General features: G+C 51.9%; 1 protein-coding gene across 1 annotated transcript; it reads left to right on the top strand.

Annotated features, from left to right (window-relative positions):
• Positions 1 to 1479: 1479 nt before the first annotated feature.
• LOC112617000 (inhibitor of growth protein 5) lies at positions 1480 to 15790 on the top strand (the record flags this gene model as incomplete). The annotated part of the gene is made up of 5 exons (XM_025373732.1): positions 1480 to 1591; positions 2075 to 2168; positions 12318 to 12453; positions 12589 to 12650; positions 14367 to 15790. Coding segments are annotated over 5 exons (447 nt in total), but the record flags the coding sequence as incomplete, so codon positions are not given.
• Between the last annotated feature and the right edge of the window lie 6928 nt (positions 15791 to 22718).

The raw sequence follows: 22718 nt of genomic DNA, 5'->3' as shown, positions 1-22718 counted from the left end.
ACAGGATACACTTTATGTGGGACCATCCTTGTTTTTTTTTTTTTTTTTCCTGGACCCTTTTTGTTTGTGTATCTGCTCGGAGGAACCATTTGGTTTTTTTTTTTGAGACAGTCTCACTTTGTCGTCCAGGCTGGGGCACAGTGGTGTAATCTTAGCTCAGTGCAACCTCCGCCTCCCAGGGTCAAGTGATTCTCGTGCCTTAGCCTCCCGAGTAGCTGGGATTACAGGCATGCAGCACCATGCCCACCTAATTTTTATATTTTTAGAAGAGATGGGGTTTCACCCTGTTGGCTACACTGGTCTCGAACTCCTGACTTTCTAGTGATCCGCCTGCCTCAGCCTCCCAAAGTGCTGGGATTACAGGCATGAGCCACCATGCCCAACCTCCAGGTGGCCATATTTTATTTTATTTTACTTATTTTTTATTTTATTTTATTTTATTTTTGAGACAGTCTTGCTCTGTTGCCCAGGCTGGAGTGCAGTGGTATGATCTCAGCTCACTGCAACTTCCACCTCCCAGGTTTAAGCGATTCTCCTGCCTCAGCCTTCTGAGTAGCTGGGATTACAGGCATTACCAACAGGCTAATTTTTGTTTTTTGTTTTTGTTTTTTTTTGAGACAGAGCTTCGCTATTGTTGCCAGGCTGGAGTGCAATGCCACTATCTCGGCTCACCCCACCCCCGCCTCCCTTGTTGAAGCGATTCTCCTGCCTCAGCCTCCTGAGTAGCTAAGATTACAGGCACGCACCTCAAGCCCGGCTAATTTTGTATTTTTGATAGAGATGGGGTTGCTCCATGTTGGTCAAGCTGGTCTCGAACTCCCGACCTCAGGTGATCCTCCTGCCTCAGCCTCCCAAAGTGCTGGGATTACAGGTGTGAGCCACCATGCCTGGCCTGTATTTTTAATAGAGATGGGGTTTTGCCATGTTGGCCAGGCTGGTCTTGAACTCCTGACCTCAAATGATGCACCCGCCTCAGCCTCACAGAGTTCTGGGGCTATGGCATGAGCCACTGCGCCTGCCCTAATTTTTGTATTTTTATTAGAGACGGGATTTTACCATGTTGGTCAGGCTGGTTTCGAACTCCTGACCTCAGGTGATCAGACTGCCTCGACCTCCCAAAGTGCTGGGATTACAGGTGTGAGCCGCTGCACCTGGCCTCCAGGTAGCCACATTTTAAAGTAGGATTCAGCGTCAGATATCCCAGGCCTTGCTCACTGCATTTCACAACTCTGCTTCTCATTGCCCACACGCCTGTCTTTTCCCTAAATGGGATTCATTCCACTGCAGTCAAAATATGCAGAAAAAGCACAAGGCCTTGCATGGACTCTGAAATAGTGGCCTTGATTTGGCAGAGGTTTGTTCATTGACGACTCAATTAAAGGGCAAGAAGGCATTTCCTAGTGGATACCTTTGTACATGTGTGATTTCTGAAGTGTTTCGGTTTTACTTTAAAATAAGGCTTTGGGTATCCTTTTGTAGGTGGATAAACACATTCGAAGGCTTGACGCAGACCTGGCGCGCTTTGAGGCAGATCTGAAGGACAAGATGGAGGGCAGTGATTTTGAAAGCTCCGGAGGGCGAGGGTTAAAAAGCAAGTCTGTTAATTTTTTTTCTTTATTACTGTTAACTATGGAGTTTTGAAGAGTTTTGTCCCAGTAAATCATTAAAGTATGATCACTAGGGTAAGTATCATATTTGGGTAAACCTTGTCTTGCAAGCTGGGCACAGTGGCTCACGCCTGTAACCCCAGCACTTTGGGAGGCCGAGGCAGGAGGATTGCTTGAGGCTGGGAGTTTGAGACCAACCTGGGCAACATAGTGAGACCTCATCTCAACAAAAAAGTTAAAAATTAGCCGGGTGTAGTGGTGCACACCTGTGGTCCCAGCTACTTGGGAGGCTGAGGTGGGTGGATTGCTTGAGCCTGGGAGGTCAAGGCTGCGGTGAGCTATGATTGTTCCATTGCACTCCAGCCAGCCTGGGAGACAGAGCGAGACTCCTTCTTAAAACAAAACACAAAACTTGCCTTGCTTTAGAGAATTCTATAAAAATAATTTTCATCTTGATTGTTTTTCAGAAGGCCGGGGTCAGAAAGAAAAAAGAGGGTCCCGGGGCCGAGGCAGGAGGACATCAGAGGAAGATACACCAAAGAAAAAGAAGCATAAAGGAGGGTAAGAGGCTTTCCCCTCTTTTTCCCAGAAGAACAAATACCCATAGCCAGTATCCCGGATGTAGAAACACTCATGGAAGCTGACCCTTGAGTGAAGTGCACTCCACGTGCTGGGTGGCATTCGGGTTCTTCTGGTTCTTACGCTGTGCGCCTGTCATCAGCCCGTTCTCACCGCGGCCATGGAGGGGGTGCCGTTGTCGGGCATTTTCCGTGTCGCAGGGACCTGCCCAGGCGTTAGAGCTGCTGTGGTGTGGCTGGGCCTGCACCTGGAGTCTGACTCCAGTGCCTGTCTTCTTAGCCACGGTGTGTGCTGCCCTGCTAGGGACAGTAGGTTGGTGAGCGTGTTGTTGACAGAGGCCAATGTAAACCACTCTTTAAGTAGCTAGATTTCTGTGTATCTGTCAGTTATTTTATGTGTCAGTATACAGTTTGCATATATTCATTGTTAAATTATGTGGCCACATTTATTAAATAGACATGTCATTTAACTTGAAGTTCTTTGAGATACTTTATTTAAAGCATTCTCCCACTGACACCCTCCCTGCCAAAGGTATTGTGTACCCTCCAAAGAGATCAGAGCATTACCTCGGAGGAGTGACATTTAGACTAAAGAGAAAATGCTGAAATGCCACAAAGCCTCTATGGAGATGATTCTGGTGGGGAGTGGTCAAAGAGTGTCAGTTTTGGGCATGGTGGCTCATGCCTATAATTCCAGCACTTTCGAAGGCCAAGGCGGGAGGATCACTTGAGCCCAGGAATCTGAGACCAGTCTGGGCAACAAAGTGAGACCCCCATCTCTACAAAAAATAGAAAAAATTAGGTGAGTGTGGTGGTGTGAGCTGTAGTCCCAGCTACTAGGGGAAACTGAGCTGGGAGGATCGTGAGCCATGATCGCACCACTGCACTCCAGCCTGGTCCACAGCGTGAGATTCTGTCTCAAAAAAAAAAAAAAAAAAATAGTTCTTCATGACAAAAAAGGCACCATTTTCGGTTTTTTTGTTTTTTGTTTTTTTTGAGACAGGGTTTCACTCTTGATGCCCAGGCTGGAGTGCAATGGCACAATTCTCCTGCCTCACTCTCCTGGATAGCTGGGACTACAAGCGTGCACTACCATGGCCAGCTAATTTTTTGTATTTTTAGTAGAAATGGGGTTTCACCATGTTAGCCAGGCTGGTTTCAAACTCCTGACCTCAGGTGATCCACCCGCCTCAGCCTCCCAAAGTGCTGGGATTACAGGCGTGAGCCACTGCACCCGGCCCAATTTTCAGGTTTTGGTTTTTTTGTTTTTTTTTTTTTAAGATGGAGTCTCACTCTGTCACTCAGGCTGGAGTGCAGTGGCACAATCTTGGTTCACCGCAACCTCTGCCTCCCAGGTTCAAGCAGTTCTCCTGCCTGAGCCTCCTGAGTAGCTGGGACTACAGGTGCATGCCACCACATCCAGCTAATTTTTTGTATTTTTAGTAGAGATGAGGTTTCACCTTGTTAGCCAGGATGGTCTTGATCTCCTGACCTCATGATCCACCTGCCTTGTCCTCCCAAAGTGTTGGGATTACAGGTGTGAGCCACTGTGCCCTGCTGCAATTTTCAGTTTTGAAATCTAGTGCTTAGCCTTTTGGCCAGGCGCAGTGGCACATGCCTATAATTGCAGCACTTTGGGAGGCCAAGGCGGGTTAATCACCTGAGGTCAGGAGTTCAGGACCAGCCTGAGCAACACCGTGAAACCCCGTCTCTACCAAAAATGCAAAATACTTAGCTGGGTGGTGGCATCTGCCTGTAATCCCAGCTACTTGGGAGGCTGGCGCAGGGAGATTGCTTGAACCTGGGAGGTGGAGGTTGCAGTGAGTCAAGATCGCACCACTGTACCCCAGCCTGGGCGACAGAGCGAAACTCCATCTCAAAAAAAAAAAAAAAATCCCTATATTCTTGTATTGTAAAGTAGTGCACAGATACAGAAAACCGCACAGAACAAACGTGGTTTAATTAATTTCCGTAAAGTGAAGGTCTTTGTAACTAGCACCTAGTCAGTGATTAGCTGCAGTTGGAAGGCCTTCCATATGCCCTGTTAAAATGATAAACTCCTTCTGTCCCCAAATAAACATGATGCAGATTTCTAGTGTTTATTTCCTTGTTTCTTTAATAGTTTTATAGTGCATTCCTAGACACTATACATTATAGTTTAGTCCTGTTTTTCTAACTTTTTAAATTAACTTTATTAAGGAATAATTTACATGCAATGAAATGTTATTCTAAATGTACAGTTTGATGCTGCATTCAGTTCCTTTAAAGCTATGGAAGTTTTCAGGCTTTGTATTTCTTCTCGGGTCAGTTTTGGACAAAATCTGTGTCTTTCAAGAAATTTGTTTCATGTAAGTTGTCAGATTTTCTTGACATCAGGTTGTTAATAATTTTGCATTATTATGGTTCGGATGTAGTGTCTGTGTTGATGGCCCCTCTTTCAGTCCTGATATTGGTAATTTGTGTTTCTCTCATTTTGTCTTGATCCTTTTTTTTTTTTTTGAGACAGGGTCTCGCTCTGTCACCCAGGCTGGAGTGCAGTGGCATGATCTTGGCTCACTGCAGCCTCACCTCCTGGGCTCAATATATCCTCCCACTTTGGCCTCCCAAGTAGCTGGGACCACAAGTGCATGCCACCATGCCTGGCTAATTTTTTATTTTTTTGGTAGAGATGGAGTTTCGCCATGTTGCGCAGGATGGTCTCAAACTCCTGAGCTCAAGTGATCCACCCATGTTGGCCTCCCAAAGTGCTGGAATATAATTTTTTTTTTTTTTTTTTGGTGAGACAGAGCCTTGCTCTGTTGCCCAGGCTGGAGTGCAGTAGTGCAATCTTGGCTTACTGCAACCTCTGCCTCCCGGGTTCAAGCGATTCTCTTGCCTCAGCCTCCTGAGTAGCTGGGATTAGGGGCACGTACCACCATGCCTGGCTAATTTTTTTTTTTTTTTTATTTTTAATAGAGACAGAGTTTTGCCATGTTGGCTAGGCCGGTCTTGAACTCCTGACCTCAGGTGATCCGCCTGCCTTGGCCTCCCAACATACTGGGATTACAGGCGTGAGCCACCACACCTCGCCTAGAATTTTTTTTTTTTTTTTGAAACAGAGTCTCTGTGTCTCCCAGACTGCAGTGCAGTAGTGCGATCTCGGCTCACTGCAAGCTCCACCTCCCGGGTTCATGCCTTTCTCCTGCCTCAGCCTCCTGAGTAGCTGGCGCCCACCACCACCCCGGCTAATTTTTTGTATTTTTAGTAGAAACGGGGTTTCACCGTGTTAGCCAGGAGGGTCTCGATCTCCTGACCTCGTGATCCACCCGCCTTGGCCTCCCAAAGTGCTGGGATTACAGGTGTGAGCCACCACGCCCAGCCGCATTTTTTTTTCATGCTATTTCTTTGCCTTGTAACTTATGTAGAAGTATGTGTCTCAACTTCCAAATAATTTGGGATTTTTCAGATACCTTTCTAATTTTAATTTTTAGTTGAGTTCTGTTGTAGTCAAAGAACATTATATAATTGAAATCCTTTGAAGGCTAGCTAATTTTTGTATTTTTAGTAGAGACAGGATTTCACCATGCCGGACAGGCTGGTCTCGAACTCCTGACCTCAAATGATCTGCCCACCTTGGCCTCCCCTCCCTGTAAAGTGCTGGGATTACAGGCGTGAGCCACTGCACCCAGCCTTCATTGCAATATTTGGTCTGTTCATATTTAACATAATTAATGATATGGTAGAATTTAGATTCACCATCTTGCTATTAGTTTTCTATTTGTTCCTTCTGTTCCTTTCCTGTCTTCTTTTGGACTAATCAAGTGTTTTTTTAGCATTCCGTTTTTTTTCCCACTCTTGTCTTATTAGCTATACTTCTTTGCTTTTTTTTTTTTTTTTTGAGACAGAGTTTCGCACTGTTGCCCCGGCTGTAGTGCAATTCGCAATGGCGTGATCTCGGCTCACTACAACCTCCACTTCCCAGGTTCAAGTGATTCTCGTGCCTCAGCCTCCTGAGTAGCTGGGATTACAGGCGTGCGCCACCACACCTGGTTAATTTTTGTATTTTTAGTAGAGACGGGGTTTCGCTATGTTGGCCAGGCTGATGTCAAACTCCTGGCCTCCAGTGATCCTCTCGCCTCAGCCTCCCAAAGTGGTGGGATTACAGGCATGAGCCACCGAGCTTGGCCCAACTTTTATTTCTTAATATTTATTTTCTTTCTTTAAAAATTTCTTTTCCGTGCATATTCTGCTTATGTATATTTCTTTTTTTTTTTTTTTTTTGAGACGGAGTCTCGCTCTGCCGCCCAGGCTGGAGTGCAGTGGCCAGATCTCAGCTCACTGCAAGCTCCGCCTCCCGGGTTCACGCCATTCTCCTGCCTCAGCCTCCGGAGTAGCTGGGACTACAGGCGCCCGCCACCTCGCCCGGCTAGTTTTTTGTATTTTTTAGTAGAGATGGGGTTTCACCGTGTCAGCCAGGATGGTCTCGATCTCCTGACCTCGTGATCCGCCCGTCTCTGCCTCCCAAAGTGCTGGGATTACAGGCTTGAGCCACCGCGCCCGGCTGCTTATGTATATTTCTTTATGTGGATGCAAATTTCTGTCTGTTGTCATTTCTCCTCTACTGAAGAACTTTAACATTTTTTACGGTATGTGTATGCTGATGGTGATGAATTCTCTAAGTTTTTATTTCTCTGAAAATGCTTTTATTTTGCTGCATATAGAATTTTCGGTTAACCTTTTTTTTTAATCATTAAAGGTGTTCTCTCGTTTTCTTCTTTCATTGATTCTGATGATAAATTAGTGATAATAATTATTTTTGGTGATTTTTTTTTTTTGCTTCTAAGATTTCTCATCGTCACTGGCTCTTAACAGTTTGGTTATGATGTGTCTTGGTGTGATTTTTTGTGTATATTTTGCGTGGAACTTGTGCGTCTTTGAACTGTTGGTTTATACTTTGCATCAAATTTGGAAAATGTTCAGCCAGTTCTGCAAATATTTTTGTGCTCTGCTTTCTCCCCTTCCTGCGATCCAGTTCCCTGTGTGTTTCTTAGTTTAGATTTTCTCACAGCTCAGTGAGGCTCTGCTTACTTTCTGTAAGCTTTTTTCTTTCTGTACTTCAGTTTGATTTGTTTCTATTACTTTATCTATTTATTTATTTATGAGACAGGTTCTGGCTCTGTCGCCCAGGCTGGAGTGCAATGGCACAATCTCGGCTCACCGCAGCCTCCGCCTCCCGGGTTCAAGCCATTCTCCCGCCTCAGCCTTCCAAGTAGCTGGGATAACAGGTGAGCGTCACCACACCCGGCTAATTTTTGTATTTTTAGTATAGACGGGGTTTCAGCATGTTGGCCAGTCTGGTTTCAAACTCCTGGCCTCAAGTGATCCGCCCAGCTTGGCCTCTCACCTTCCCTTTCCTCCTTTCCTCCTTTCTCTTTCTCTCTTTCTCTCTCTCTCTCTCTTTCTTTCTTTTTTTTTTTTTTTAAAGGTCTTGCTTGGTCGCCCAGGCTGGAGTGCATTGGTACAATCTTGGCTCACTGCAAGCTCTGCCTCCCGAGTTCAAGCGATTCTCTGCCTCAGCCCCCCAAGTAGCTGGGATTACGGGCGCATGCCACCATGACTGGCTAATTTTGTATTTTTAGTATAGATAGGGTTTCCCCATGTTATGCAGGCTGGTCTTGAACTCCTGGCCTCAGGTGATCTGCCCGTCTTGGCCTCCTGATGTGCTGGGATTACAGGTGTGAGCCACTGTGCCCGGCCCTAAGTTAGTTTTAATCTCCTTTAATACAGTTTTCATTTAAGAGATTGTAGGGCTGGGCGCTTTGGCTCACGCCTGTAATCTCAGCACTTTGGGAGGCTAAGGTGGGAGGGTCATTTGTGTAGCCGGGATTACAGGCATGTGCCACCATTCCTTGGTAACCAGCTTTTAAAAAAACAATCAGTCCTATTTCCCGGCTGGGTGTACATGTCTTATGATTTGTTATTAGTTCTCCGAACTTGGGTATAAAGGAAGCGTGGAGAGGGAAATTTCTGTTCTCCCCAGGATGTGTTTGCTCTGTTTTAGTCCAGGCTGATAGGCTTGGGGGCCTGGGGCGGGGCAGGGTCTCAGCTTCAGGTCCACCCAGGCCCCTCGAGGACCCTGAGCTCTTGACTGAGTGCCCCAGGGAGCCTGCGGATTGCCCTCTGCGGAAGACTCTGCCCTGTAGGTTCATCTGCACTTCAGTGGGTTTAGATTTCCTCTCTCGCCTCCTGCCCCCAGCGGCTTCTGCAGTTGGTAGAAGTACGGGGTAGGAGACTGGCGGTGCCCGAGCACACCCCTTCCTCGAGAACTCCAAGGCTGCAGGGATTTTCCATCTGCTTTTAGTGGCTCTGTGCAGCCTCTGGACTCTGTAAATGGTGGGGACACAGCCGCCATGTGTGGCTGTGTGGGCTCAGCGTGGCCCGGTGGCCAGCCCAGCCCTCACTCAGTGCATGAGGCAGGTGGACACCCACCCCAACACCCCCCAGCACCGGCTGCAGGTCATCCAGCGCTTGTTCTCCACAGCTCCCCCACATCTTTGAGAATGTGGTTTTTGTGACTTGCTGGGTTTTGTGTTTTCTAACTCAGTGAGAACAGCGTTGAGTCTTCCTGCTCCTTCCTGCTTGGAACCTGAAGGCCCTGTCCCGACCGTGCCTTTTCTGTGTGAAAGCGGAACTCCTCCTGGTCTCTTCCTCACCCAGCACTATTTCTCAAGGGCATGCTAGGCATGAGGAGTGCAGGCACCTATGGTGGTGAAGGAGACCCCAGCTCCCTTTCTCAAGGGCATGCTAGGCATGAGGAGTGCAGGTACCGGGGTCCTCGTGGTGGTGAAGGAGATCCCAGCTCCCTGTTGGGGTTGGGGCTTCCTCCCTGAGTGCTCTGCCCTGCTTCAGAGACCTCAGGAACAGCCAGCACCTCTGCAAACACAGGAAGATCCACCGTGGCCTCATGGCTTTTCCTGTCCTGACAGTGCACTGACCAGCACTGTTTAGTAGCAGTCGGAGCCTGGGAGCTCAGCGCTGCCTGCCGGGCAGGTTGCAGTAGTGACAGATGAGGGGGTGATCACTGATGGCGACAGTTGCGGGGCTCCTGCGGCTCCGGGCTGGATCTAGCTTGTGTGCGAATCTCTTTCTTCTCCATGCCCCCGAGTGGCAGTGCTGCTCCTGTCCCGTTGCAAGACGTCGAGACAGGCTGGCAAGGCGAGCTCTGAAGCTGGGCTCTAACGCCCAAGGTGCCAAGCAGGCCCCTTCCAGAGGGACAGGAAGATGGTGCAGGTGGGCAGACAGGGTGTCCTGAGGACCAATCGGTTGAACCCAAAGCCTGGGCCCGCTGGGGCGGGAGTGTGCACTCACGTGCCTCCAAGGGCATCATCCTGGGTGTGCGCAGGCGCCCGCCTGCCCCTGGGCTCTGGAGCTCTGTGGAGCTCTGTGGCGCGCGTTCCTGACCCATCAGCACAGTGGGTTTTCACGCCCCTCTTGGTCACGCTGTGGTGCCAGGCTGCTCTGCTTCAAGGCAGGTCCTGTTCCCTGCTGGGGACCTGGGAGCATGCGCCATCCTGTCCCTGTGGCCTGCCCTCTTCAGGCCTGTTCCCCACGTGCCCAGGGCCCTTCCTGGAATGCAGTGTTCCTAGACCACACAGATGCTCCGGGTCTCGTCTGAGATCCCATGACCTGAGGCTGCCCCCTGCGCTGTTGCTGCCCTGTGGCCTTGCTCTGGCGTGTGGACGAAGGGCAGTGTCACCTGTAGCACCTGGAATCCCGGAGCTTGGACAGGCAGCCAGTCCCCTGCTAGGAGCTACGTGGAGTGCTGGGAAGCCATTGGGGCCGGGCGTGGAGGGGCTCACTGGCACCATCTGGCGAGGGTTGCCTGCCATGCCCTGGGGAATTGGCACAGAGGGTGCCTCTTGTGGCATTGGAGCTGAAGGGAGTCAGAGAGCAGCCGCTGACAGCTGGGGTCAACCCAGCCTGTGCAAGGGACAGGGCTCCCCATGGCCTCCTGGTTGCCTCCCTCAGGGCTGGTGGTAGCGCTCCCTGGCCACGCGCCATGGCGCTCCCTCAGGTGAGACTGGAGAGGCCAGTGAGGCCTCCACGCCAGCCTCAGCTTCTGGGGTGCCCTTGCTGGGTGGTCCCCTCATGCCCCCAGCCTTCTCCCACTACCGTCAAATCTGGCCAGCACCCTCAAACCCGGTGATGCCGAGACACAGGTCAAGATGTCGGTTCCGGCTTTGTGGACAGAATTGGACTCGGCGCAGAAGAGGAGGGCGTCACAGAGAGCATTTCGGGGACTGTTGGCAGCAGAGGGTGCTGCCCTGCTCTCCACGGGTGAGAGGTGACGCGAGGAGACTGCGGGAGCCCCTTGGAGGTGAAGCCACAGGTGTCAGCCCGGAATCGGCAGGTGGCTGAGACGTAGACCCTTGTGTGCCACTGTCAGAGGAGAGGCCCGAAGACTACTTGAGACTGTTGCTTGAAAGCAGTATCGGCGGCACCTGGACCTGGACTTGTGACACTGATGGATTTCAGCTCTAAAGAGAAACTCTTGTCTAGTCCCAGACAGAAAGAGCAGGAGAGCAGATTACCCGCAAAGGACAGACTTAGATGGGCACCCCTGTGCCAGAGGGCAGCGGGGAGGCTGGGTGCATGCTGAGCCCAAGAGAGTGTGTGTGTGTGTGTGTGTGTGTGTGTGTGTGTGTGTACAGGCAATTGCAAAGGCGTAGAAGAGCTTTAGACAGGTGTCTGAGGAAAAGCTGAGTGTTGATTCCCTCTAGGAACCAGACTTCTCCTCCTTGGCTCTCCCTAATTGCAACTGTTTTTCTCACCGCCATGTTCCTCCTGCTAACCTGCCGTGTTTATGTAGCAACTAGACATTCTTGGGTTGGAGGGTGGGATAGGGAAGATACTTTTTCTGTCTGTACTAACGGGAATACACTGTCTATACTACCTGCAGCTTGTACGTTTATTTGAAAAATACTGAAATATAAAAGCATAAATTTCCCCCTAAGTGCATCCCTTTCAAACGGGAAAGTCTCCACCTGAGGTCTGTGGTCCTGGTGGGGCGGCCATGGTGCTGCAGGTGGCAGGCTTGGAGGGAGGCATGGGCAGGGTGGAATACCCGCCAGGCTGCTGTGTAGAAACCCACGTGGGGAGTGACAAGGATGGCGTGTGGTCAGAAGGGGCCCTGTGCCAGGTGGACAGCTGGATGGGTGGTGGGCGGTCCAGGGAGTGTGTGGGGAGCTGCTGGTTTAGTGAGATTGGGCCAGAGGTGCCTGAGTAGGTGCGTGGAGGGCCCGGGTGCAGGATGCACAGCTGTTCTCGTGGGAGGAGGTCATGGTTACGGGAGATCTGTTGACGGTGCAGGCCGTTCTGACACCTGTCAGTCTGGGGTGGGAGGCTGGCAGGCTTCTCTCAAGTGTCAGCCATCTGCTGGTGGAGGTGACATGTGCTTGTCTCTAAAGGGGCTGGGGTCTTTGGAGGGATGGCCGAGAAGGGTGAGTCCAGAGATCCCTGGGGGAGTCCCATCTGGGAGGAGGGACCGAGACAAGAGTGGACTCGTCCCCAGAGTGGGACCAGAGCCCTGGTGCTGTGGGTGAGTGCTGCGCTTCACGACCTCTTGGGTGCCATCCGTTCCCCTGTGTCCCCGCCTGGGTCCAAAGATGGGTGTGATGTCTCCACCCCTGTGCTGCCAGCTGCTACTGTTTCTGGATTTTTGTGGGTAACAGCTTTCTTTCTAGCATCAGCTGACAATCTTTTCGTATCCTTAATGATTTTCTTGCTGCGCCTTCTGAGAACATTGCATGTTCAGAGGGGTTATTGAGGTTTTGAAAATGTGTGCTCCAGAAGAAAACGTCCACAAGGTGTGTATTCAGTTAGTGAATGACTGCAGTGGCCGGCCCTGGAGTCACATTCGTTTCTGAAGGACAATAGGAAAAATGCTTTAAAAAAAGCATTTAAAAAAAAGCATTAAAAAAGCTTATTCATTATGTGTCGCTCAGAGCACGGTACAGATTACCCCCTTGGAATGATCGTCGTCAGAGTTTTGGGGTGAGGGGGCCTTAAGTCAGAGGCAGAAGGGCCCGTGGTGTCTGCGCCGCCTCACTTCCCGCCATGGCCTTCAGCGGTTCCTGTGCCTTGTCCCCTGCAGGTCTGAGTTCACTGACACCATCCTGTCTGTGCACCCCTCCGACGTGCTGGACATGCCGGTGGACCCAAACGAACCCACGTACTGCCTGTGCCACCAGGTCTCCTACGGGGAGATGATCGGCTGTGACAATCCAGACGTGAGTGTTGCCTGCGGGATTCGCGCCATGGAGCACGGTCTTGTGTGGGGCAGGGCTGGCGGGTGTTGGCATTTCCTGTATTTTGAGTACAGAACATGAGGTGTGTTGACTGCGGTTTCTTCCTTTACTTTGCAGTGTCCAATTGAGTGGTTTCACTTTGCCTGCGTGGACCTTACCACGAAACCCAAAGGAAAATGGTGAGTGGGGATGCTCGCTCCGTTTTCTCCCAGCCTGCTGGGTGTCGGGCTGCTGGCCTCCCCAGGAGAAGGCGCTCGATGGCGGGATCTTGCCAGGCTTAGCGGGGCGCGGTAGCCACGTAGGCATGCCCCACAGTGGCCTCAAGGAGTGTGGCTGGCTGGCTGGCTGCTCTGGATGTGGCTTTTTCCCTCCTTCGCTGCTGTGCCTGTCCGAGCCGGCAGAGGGATGTCTTCACCCCGGGACAGCGGTTACCAAGTTACGTAATATTCACGTTCACGGCCCCTCCTGAAGGACAACCTTCCGGACTCTGCGGGAGGTAGGGATCGTCTTAAATCAGAATGAGAGGTTCTTGTCCCCTAGGGAAATCTGGGAAGGATAGCACGAGAGGTGAGTCCTGAAGCCGGGGCGTGGATCTGGGGCCTGTGGCTCTGTCTGGTGGAGAAGAGTGCAGGTGCCAGGAGCAGTTTATCTTCCTGACCCTTGCATCCCCTTGGCAATGGCAACTTTCTGCATTGTTGTTCCTCAGATTTCATTTAAATAAAAACTTACAGTCTGGGCAACATCGAGAGACCCCATCTCTACAAAAAATACAAAAATTAGCTGGGCGTGGTGGTGCGTGCCTGTGTCCCAACTACCTGGGAGGCGCAGGCGGGAAGGTGGCTTGAGTCTGGAAGTCCAAGGCTTCAGTGAGCTGAGATTGCGCCACTGCACTCCAGCCTGGGCGAGAGAGCAAGACCCTGTCTCAAATAAATAAATAAAAAGATAAAAACCTGGCTTTGTTTGCCTGTGCTGAAAATCTAAAAATGGATATACGTTCTGAAAATGAAATCGGAATGTGCTCTTCTGTGTGGCACTCAGAGGTCATCGTGGCAGCGTGTTTGAGACTCCGGCAGACTCGCCCAAGTTGGTGAGAGCCAGTTATCCTTGGTGTTCGGTGTGAGGACACAGAGGGAAAGGATGCTGTGTCTCGGAGGCTGGCCGAGCTCATGGTGTCATGTGGCATCAACACAGGCTGCCCTGTCACGGGGACACATGGCACTGCAGTGCCCCATGCTGTGCAGCCAAGGGACGGTGCATCAGGGTTTGGAGAAGGGGCATGGTGGCTATTAGGGCGGAGGGCCCTGGGCAGGCTCGGCCTGGGCCAGGCGGGGGTTGACAGTTGCCTTCACATGCAAGTCAGCTGCCTCCTGCGTGGGGAACCTATGGAATGTCCTCTGTGGCCAGCAGCTGCCTCTGTTCAGGAGTTCCCGGTGCGTGCGGCTCCGGAACTTGCTCAGAGTCACCAGGGAGCACTTGTGAGATGGCAGCTTCCAGGGCCCGTGCAGGGTGCCTGGCTGGGTTTCTGTGGGCCTGAGGGGCTGCCATACTCATGCGTGCTTGGTACCTGCAGCCCCCAGACTCCAGACAGAGGGCACCAGCGACCCTGCCATCGGCCGGGGAAGGAGGACCCACCTGTTAAGGAGGAACGCCTGGGTGTCAAATCGCTTTTGCTCATTGACGTGTATCTGTCAACTTCAGAACCAACCTCCTGCATAGAGCCGCGCACATAGGCGCGTTTTCCCTGCAGGAAGGCCGCAGCCCCACTCTGTGTGCCTCTCCTGGTGCCGGCCCCCTGGCCTCCAGCAGGCCTGGCAGACATGGGGAGGCGGGGCCTGGGCACGCTGCGCCCTGGTGGAAATGGCAACCAGGGCCTCACTGCGCCTTTCTTGTCACAGGTTCTGTCCACGGTGTGTCCAGGAAAAGAGGAAGAAGAAGTAGGAGGAGCTGTGTGCCCGGATCCGAGGAGCAAGTTAATCTCTTCCTTCATTCGTGTTGCAATATTTCCCTTCATTTTACAACTACCTTGTTCGGTTGATACTTAGTAACTCCGTGGCCAGTTGAAATTCTGGATGTTTCCTAGAACAAGAACCCATCAAACCCTGTTCGCACAGAAGGGCGACCTTGCAGGGACTCGCCGCCTTGACGTTAGCGTGGCTTTTACAGGACCCCCCCGCGCATCAGCAGGGAGCCCCCGCGGATGTGGCGGGTGCGCGTGAGCCCGGGCTGCCAGGCCAGACGTGCGAGCTGCGGGGACGTGGTAACCTGGTCCACGGCCGCCGCTTTGCAGCGCGCGGCGCCACCCTCGCGTAGCTTTCCTGTGGTTTTCCAGGACTGTTTGGTACAGCCCAGGCTCCCTGCGCCCCAACGCCGCTGGAGCACGCCTGCCACTGAGCGGCGCGGGTGGGGCCCGTGCCTCCTCCCACTCAGCGCCGCGCCGCATCCGGCCGCCGTGCACTCCTGCTTGGGCGCCTCTGACGGCCCGGGAGGGCTGGGGGCCCTTCCTCGGAGGAAGTGGCCTCCGCTTCACTGTGCGCTGCCTTTTTAGCTTGGACTTCAGTCCTCCCTTGGGGGAGTCACTTCTGGAGTAAACGGCTCTTCATTAGCTTGGAGTAGCTGTGGGTCCTGTGACCAGCAGCCACCAGACCCTGGAACAGAGCTGGGCTGATGTTCCGTTTCTCTGGGAATTGGTGATGTTTTTACTGTGAAGATGAAATTATCCTAATAGCATGAAGATCATGGGTCTACGTGTGTCTGTGAAGTGAGTCCCGTCTGCCAGGAGCTGATGAACCACGAATGCCTCTGCTTGTGCATTCCCAGGCCCGCAGCTCCCGTCCAAGGGGACTCTGATGTGAATTTGTTGTGAATTTATTGTGCCACAATAGCAGTTCTGGAATGAAGCTAGGAAACTCGAGTGTGCTTTTTGTTTAATCAGCATTCACCAAGCTGAGCTGGAGCCGTCTTTTCGGTGGTAGTTGGGGAAGGCTGTGCAGATTTGCTCTGCTCTGATGCATTGGTGACGGTGCCTCACCTGCGGTTCCCGACAGCATCGCAGGCTCTGGGAAATCCTCTCCTGTGCCTTTAGAGGAAGGAGAGGATTCCTGAGGAATGCAGGGGAGCCTGTTTCTGTCCTCACACCACAGAAAGAAACCTGAGGGAAAACTGAGATGTGAGGTTCCCAACTTAAGCCTGGTTTTCTTCATGGTAGGGGGCCATTTGGAATGACAGCCTCACTTCCTCCTGATGGCTACATCTATATCTTTTCCTCCTGTTTTTAATGTTTCACTAGGGAGAGGAAATAAAGCAGAAAGGAACGTGTGAAGCTCTGTGTCTCAGACGGGGCCCTCCCCACGAGAAGCCGGTAGTCAGTGAGTGAGAACAAGAGAACAAGAACATCCTGAACAGTCCTGGTTGGGATGGTGTCCACATTCTTGCTCTGCGGTTCTTGAACCACATGGGTGTCTCTGGGCCACCTGTCCTTTCCGGGAGCCGGCCGAGGGTGTGGGGCAGTGGGTGGGAGTGGATCCTCTGGGTGCAGGTGCCCGGCAGGTGCAGGCAGGCAGTGGGCCACTGCTGCTGCTCGTCCCTGCCAGTGTCTGGACCTGAAGGGGCTCCCTCCAAGCGATGCCTTCCTGTGGCTCAGAAGGGAAAGCGTCGGAGAGGGCAGGCTACACTGTTTCACACCCTCAGCCACGGCTGTGAAAATGGGTGGGTTTTGTTGGGTTTTTTCCTTTTTGAGACAGAGTCTCGCTCTGTCGCCCAGGCTGGAGTGCAGTGGTGCGATCTCGGCTCACTGCAAGCTCCACCTTCTGGGCTCAAGTGACCCTCCCACCTCAGCCTCCTGAGTAGCCGGGATTACAGGCACACACCATCAGGCCCAGCTAAGTTTTATATTTTGGTTGGAGACGGGGTTTCACCATGTTGGCCCGGCTGGTCTCAAACTTCTAGGGTCAAATGATCCACCTGCGTCGGCCTCCGAAAGTGCTGGGATTACAGGTGTGAGCTGCTGCGCTCAGCTGGGAGATGGGTTTTCATGTAATGACTTAATTTTTTGTTAACAGGCTTTGTGTGTGTGTGTGTTTTGTTTTTTGTTTTTTGTTTTTTTTTGAGATGGAGTTTTGCTCTTGTCACCCAGGCTGGAATGCAATGGCACCATCTTGGCTCACTGCAACCTCTGCCTCCTGGGTTCAAGTGATTCTCTCGCCTTGGCCTTCTGGGTAGCTGGGACTACAGGTGCCCACCACCACGCCTGGCTAATTTTTGTATTTTTAGTAGAAACGGGATTTCACCATGTGTGGCCAGGCAGGACTCGAACTCCTGACCTGAAGTGATCCACCCGCCTTGGCCTCCCAAAGTGCTGGGATGACCAGCATGAGGCACCACACCTGGCCAACACAGATGCTTAATGATCGTGGAGAATACATTGTGGAAAATTTTCTTCTCTCTTTTACCTTATTATGAGACGGAGTCTCCCTCTGTCACCCAGGCTGGAGTGCAGTGGTGCGATCCCGGCTCACTGCAAGCTCCCCCTCCCGCGTTCACGCCATTCTCCTGCCTCAGCCTCCCGAGTAGCTGGGACTACAGGTGCCCGCCACCATGCCCGGCTAATTTTTTTGTATTTTTTAGTAGAGACGGGGTTTCACCGTGTTAGCCAGGATGGTCTCAATCTCCTGATCTTGTGATCCACCCGGCTCAGCCTCCCAAAGTGCTGGGATTACAGGCGTGAGCCACCGTGCCCGGCCCTCTTGTACCATTTTTGTGAAGAGGGATAGGTAAGTGCAGGGAGTTTGTGCTGCAACAGTGCCTGGCAATTTTTCAGAAATGAGTTCGATATTTCACTCCACCTTTGAGCTGTTCACACCCATGGCTACCCCTGGAAGGAGCTGGGGTTGTTGATGCTTTTGGCTGCCTGGCTTCCTGAGGTCTCGCTGCTTTCTGGGGAAAGATGACTGGCTTCCACGTGGGAAGCTTCTGTCTAACACGTGATGATGTGGTCCTGCCTGCCACTGTGCACCTTCCCAGGTATTGAATTTTGACCTTTTCTTTTCAAGTTTCTGTGCTTATGTGCTTTTAATGTTTACTTTTGCCACTTACGATAATATCACCAAAATAATATGCAGAGAGTTTTGGAAGAAACACAGAAAACATGAGCAGAGTGAGACAATTCCTTGGGCTGTAGTTTGGACCCAACTGAATCCTGAGTACTCTGTGGCTGATGCTGTGCTGCCCGTGGGAGAGACACACTCAGGAGTGGCTGTTTGGCCAGAAAAGAAGGTCATGGTGCCTGGCCTGGCCCCAGCCCTGCAGGGACACAGGAGCCACACCATTTGCAGCATGCACACCTTGCTCCAGAAGGCCTGGCCGCCTTCTCCAGGGGGGTGATTCAGGGATTTAGTCTTGGACCAGACCCCCCTCCACAGCTGCCCAGCTCCAGACCCATCTCCTGGATTGAGGGTGTCTGGGCTGGACCCAGTGGGTCACTCTGGCAGCTTCATCTGAGCCGAAGGTGTGGGTCCTCTGTGGCTGTGTGATTGACCTCTATGGGAAGGAGCGTTCTGCCCATTTTCCTTGTTTTCAGTGCTGCGGTATCAGACAGTGATCTGAGGAAATCCTGTAGGGGAAGGCAGGCTGCTTTGAAAACAGGAGCTGGTGAAACTGAGCCCTCTGCATCTGTGAATGTGCCCCAGGTGCTGCTGCTGGGGACATGGATGCCGAGCGGAGGCCTGCATGGCCTCCTGAGCAGCAGCTGACCACCTGTCTCATGTTGGGCGGGACCCCTGGGCGGGTGGACACGAGACCACTGTTGGCCAGGGACACCGAGCGGAGGCCTACATGGCCTCCTGAGCAGCAGCTGACCGCCCGTCTCATGCTGGGTGGGACCCCTGGGCGGGTGGACATGAGACCACTGTTGGCCAGGGACACCGAGCGGAGGCCTCTGTGGCCGCCTGAGCAGCAGCTGACCGCCTGTCTCACTGTTGGCCAGGGCTTTGTGGCGTGGGTGTTTTCCAGTCTGCCTGGAGCAGCGAGCAGCAGCTGTGCAGACCAGTGGCGGTGGGAGGGTTTGCCGGGACAGATGGGGACACTGGCCAGCTTGTCTTCTGTCCAGCAGCCCCACTGTACTTGGTCTCCTGTCCTGTCATTGGGAGCCCTGGCTGGGGCTGCTTTGAGCAGTGACGCTGGCCCAGAGCAGCTTCCCACATGACCACAGAGCCGAGGGTCTGCCCTGTCCTAGGTTAGGTCTTCATGGTTTAGAATAAAACTGTGAGAGATGTTTATTATGGGCATTGAAGACTTAGGTTTTCCTAAATTTTCAGTGACCAGTGATCGGCCTTCAATACCTGTGCTGAGAAGAATTTTAAGCCAGGGGAAATGTGAGAAAATGTTCCCATTCAGGAGAGACTGTACTGGAGTTTCTTTCTTCCTCTGTATTTTGTGGTGTTCACCTTTAACCACATTTCATCCAAAAAGATGACGCAGCTTTAACATGAATGTTACATTTTTATTTTCAAGGAATTATCTATGTTCCCTTTGTAAAGGAAATATTGTAAATCTTTTTATTAGATAATGTAAAGATGTATATCAGTATTTTTGGATCATGTTATAGATTATGGATATATTGTTTAATAAATAAAGTATTTTTTGGAACAAACGGTTGAAAGTGCATCTGTATTAGCCCGTTTTCACGCTGCTGATAAAGACATACCCAAGACTGGGTAATTTATAAAGAAAAAGAGGGTTCTTTAAAAAAAAATTTTCTTTTCTTTTTCTTTTTTTGAGACACAGTCTTCTTGCTCTGTCACCCAGGCTGAAGTGCAATGGTACTGCATGATCTCGGCTCACTGTAACCTCTGCCTCCTGGGTTCAAGCGATTCCCCTGCCTCAGCCTCCTGAGGAGCTAGGAGTACAGGTGCATGCCACCACACCCTACTAATTTTTGTATTTTTAGTAGAGATGGGGTTTCGCCATGTTGGCCAGGCTGATCTTGAACTCCTGACCTCAGGTGATCCACCTGCCTCAGCCTTCCAAAGTGTTGGGATTACAGGCGTGAGCCTCTGCGCCTGACAGAAAAAGAGGTCTAATGGACCCTCAGTTCCACATGGCTGGGGAGGCCTCACAATGGTGGCAGGAGGCAAAAGGCACATCTTACATGGCGGCAGACAAGAGAGAATGAGAGCCGAGTGAAAGGGGTTTCCCCTTATAAAACCATCAGATCTCGTGGGACTTATTCACTACCACGAGAAAGGTATGGGGGAACCACCCCCATGATTCAGCATCATTCTGGGAAACGGGTGTAAAATGTCAGTGTTGGCTGGGCGCGGTGGCTCAAGCCTGTAATCCCAGCACTTTGGGAGGCCGAGACGGGCGGATCACGAGGTCAGGTGATCGAGACCATCCTGGCTAACATGGTGAAACCCCGTCTCTACTAAAAAATACAAAAAAGAAAACTAGCCGGGCGAGGTGGCGGGCATCTGTGGTCCCAGCTACCTGGGAGGCTGAGGCAGGAGAATGGCGTAAACCCGGGAGGTGGAGCTTGCAGTAAGCTGAGATCTGGCCACTGCACTCCAGCCTGGGTGACAGAGCGAGACTCCGTCTCAAAAAAAAAAAAAATGTCAGTGTTGTGCCCAGAGACAAGTGTGTGAATTTGAATTTTGAAGGGGTATGCAGTGATTGGAGAGTGGTCTGCGGAGGACCCTGTGCCTTACCTTGGGTGGTTGCTCAAGTTCACTTCCAAGGAAGACATGTGAGAATGCTGCAGTTGCTCTAAGAGAGTACTGTGCTTGCTCTAGAAGGGCAAGACTTGCTGTGTTGTACTTGCCCTTTGGAAGCTGCTGGAGTCAGCTTGGGCTCTATATTAGTCCATTCTTGCATTGCCAGAAAGAACGACCTGAGACTGTGTAATTTATAAAGAAATGAGGTTTAATTGACTCACAGCTCTGCAGGCTGTACAGGAAGCATGGCGGGGAGGCCTCAGGAAACGTACATCATGGCAGAAGGCGGAGGGGAAGCAAGCACATTTTACCATGGCGGACCAGGAGAGAAAGGGAGCAGAGGGGAAAGGTGCCACGCTTTTAAACAAGCAGGTCTCCTGAGAGCTCACTCATTTTCACAAGAACAGCAAGGGGGAAATCTGCCCCCATGAGCCAGTCACCTCCCACCAGGCTCCTCCCCCAATATTGGGGATTACAATTCAACCTAAGATTTGGGCGGGGACACAAATCCAAACCGTATCAGGTTATCACAATGTCACAGACTGGGGGGCTTAACAAAAATGTCTCTTATTTCTGGAGATTGGTAGTCCAAGATTAAGGTGCTGGTGTTGTCTGGTGCCTGTCCAGGACTCTTCCCTTGGGTTGCCAAAATTGCCTTCTCACGTGTGCCGACATGACTGACTGGGAGAGGGAGCTCTCTGGTGTCTCTTATTTTACGGACGCATGTCCTGTTGGATCAGGACTCCACCCTTGTGACTGACTTTAACCTTAATTACTTCTTCAGAAGTCCCATCTCCAAATATGGCCATATTGGGGGTTACAGCTTCCGCATACGAGTTCTGGGGGACACAAACCTAATAGGAGCTGATGGGTCTCAAAACGTTGCCTCGAGCAGGGCATTAACAGAACCTGGGAAGAGCTGGGTCGTCACGAGGTACAGTCGGCCCCTCACCCACCATCCAGGTGAAACCAATCTGCAGACCAGAGTCCTCGCTGGAAGAGGAGGCTGATGCTGGGGGAAGGGCCCCACAACACTGAAACCAGCACATGCCATGTTTTCCTCCAAGCATTCTCCGAGGGTACATGTGGGCTTTGCCAGGGGTCTGTGCCCTGGGAAAAAGAAAAATCAGTTGTTATTATTTTTTGAGACAGAGTTGTTTTTTTGTTTTGTTGTGTTTTGAGACAGAGTCTCACTCTGTAGCCAGGGCTGGAGCGCAATGGTGTGATCTCAGCTCACTGCAACCTCTGCCTCCCAGGTTCAAGCCATTCTCTTGCCTCAGTCTCCCGAGTAGCTGGGATTACAGGCGCCCACCACCACGCCCGGCTAATTTTTGTATTGTTGGTAGAGACAGGGTTTCACCATTTTGGCCAGGTTGGTCTCAAACTCTCGACCTCAGGTGATTCACCTGCCTCAGCCTCCTAAAGTGCTGGGATTACGGGCGTAAGCCACCGTGCCTGGCCAGAAAAATCAGTTATTTTAGGGGGTGGTATGGGTGGTAATCTTTATGAGTTCTGAATCATTCCTAATCCCAGGGGTCCAAGATGCCACTGGCCTGCTAGTCAGAGGGAGGGCGTGTGGAGGTCGGGTGGTAAGGGGGTCCACAGGAGGGCGTGTGGAGGTCGGGTGGTAAGGGGGTCCACAGACCTCATCTGTGGTTGTCTTTCCAGTTTCTGAATGTGTAATTGAAACAGTCATACTTGACAAAGGGAAACTCCCACACTGACCTGCAGAGGAAGGGCCAGCCAGGTAGGAAGGGCCAGGTGGACGTCACCTTCCCAGGGTTGTAGTCCAAAGGCAAAATGCATTGCTGACTTGGAAGAGTCCTGCATGGGTGATTCACCTGGGAAGAAGGTGAGTGGCCCTTGGGGATGTGGTTAAGGAGGACGGGAATGACTCCATTCAACTGCTGCTCCAAAGCCTCATCACCAGGACAAATCCAGCTTGCCGGTTTTCTGTGTGACTACCAGGACCCATCTGCTGTCATGGGCGTAGCCTCCGCCTCCTGCACAGCTCCACAGTCTGGCCTCTGGACCGAGTGCGGGCTCCTGCTCTCATCTGCTCAGAGATCTGCATCGTCTGCACCCTCTGGTTCTATGGAATTGGGTGAGCTGAAGTAACAAGTACTTTGGGAGGCGGAGGCGCGTGGATGGCTTGAGTCCAGGAGTTCGAGACCAGCCTGGGCAGCACATGAGACCCCCCCCATCTCTACAAAAATACAATAACAAAAAATTAGCCGGGTGTGGTGGCACACGCCCGTAGTCCCTGCTACTTGGGTGGCCGAGGTGGGAGGATGGTTTGAGCTCGGGAGGCAGAGGTTGCAGTGAGCTGAGATCACCCCCGGAACTCCAGCCTGGGCAACAGAGCTAGACCCTGTCTCGAAAACCCACAAAACAAGTGCTGGCGATGCCTCAGGAAGGGGAGCCCAGGCCGGGAGGCTCCTCGGGGCAGCAGGTACTGCGTCAGGAGGCCAGGAGCTCCCCAGGTGTGCGAAGGGTTTGAGGGCACGGAGGGCTGAACAGGCGGAAGCGGACACGGAGGCA

Source organism: Theropithecus gelada, unplaced genomic scaffold (assembly GCF_003255815.1).
Source record: "Theropithecus gelada isolate Dixy unplaced genomic scaffold, Tgel_1.0 HiC_scaffold_15779, whole genome shotgun sequence".
Taxonomy (NCBI): Eukaryota; Metazoa; Chordata; class Mammalia; order Primates; family Cercopithecidae; genus Theropithecus; species Theropithecus gelada.
The sequence above is the reverse complement of the archived record's forward strand: the minus strand, read 5'-3'. Positions and strand labels throughout refer to the sequence as shown.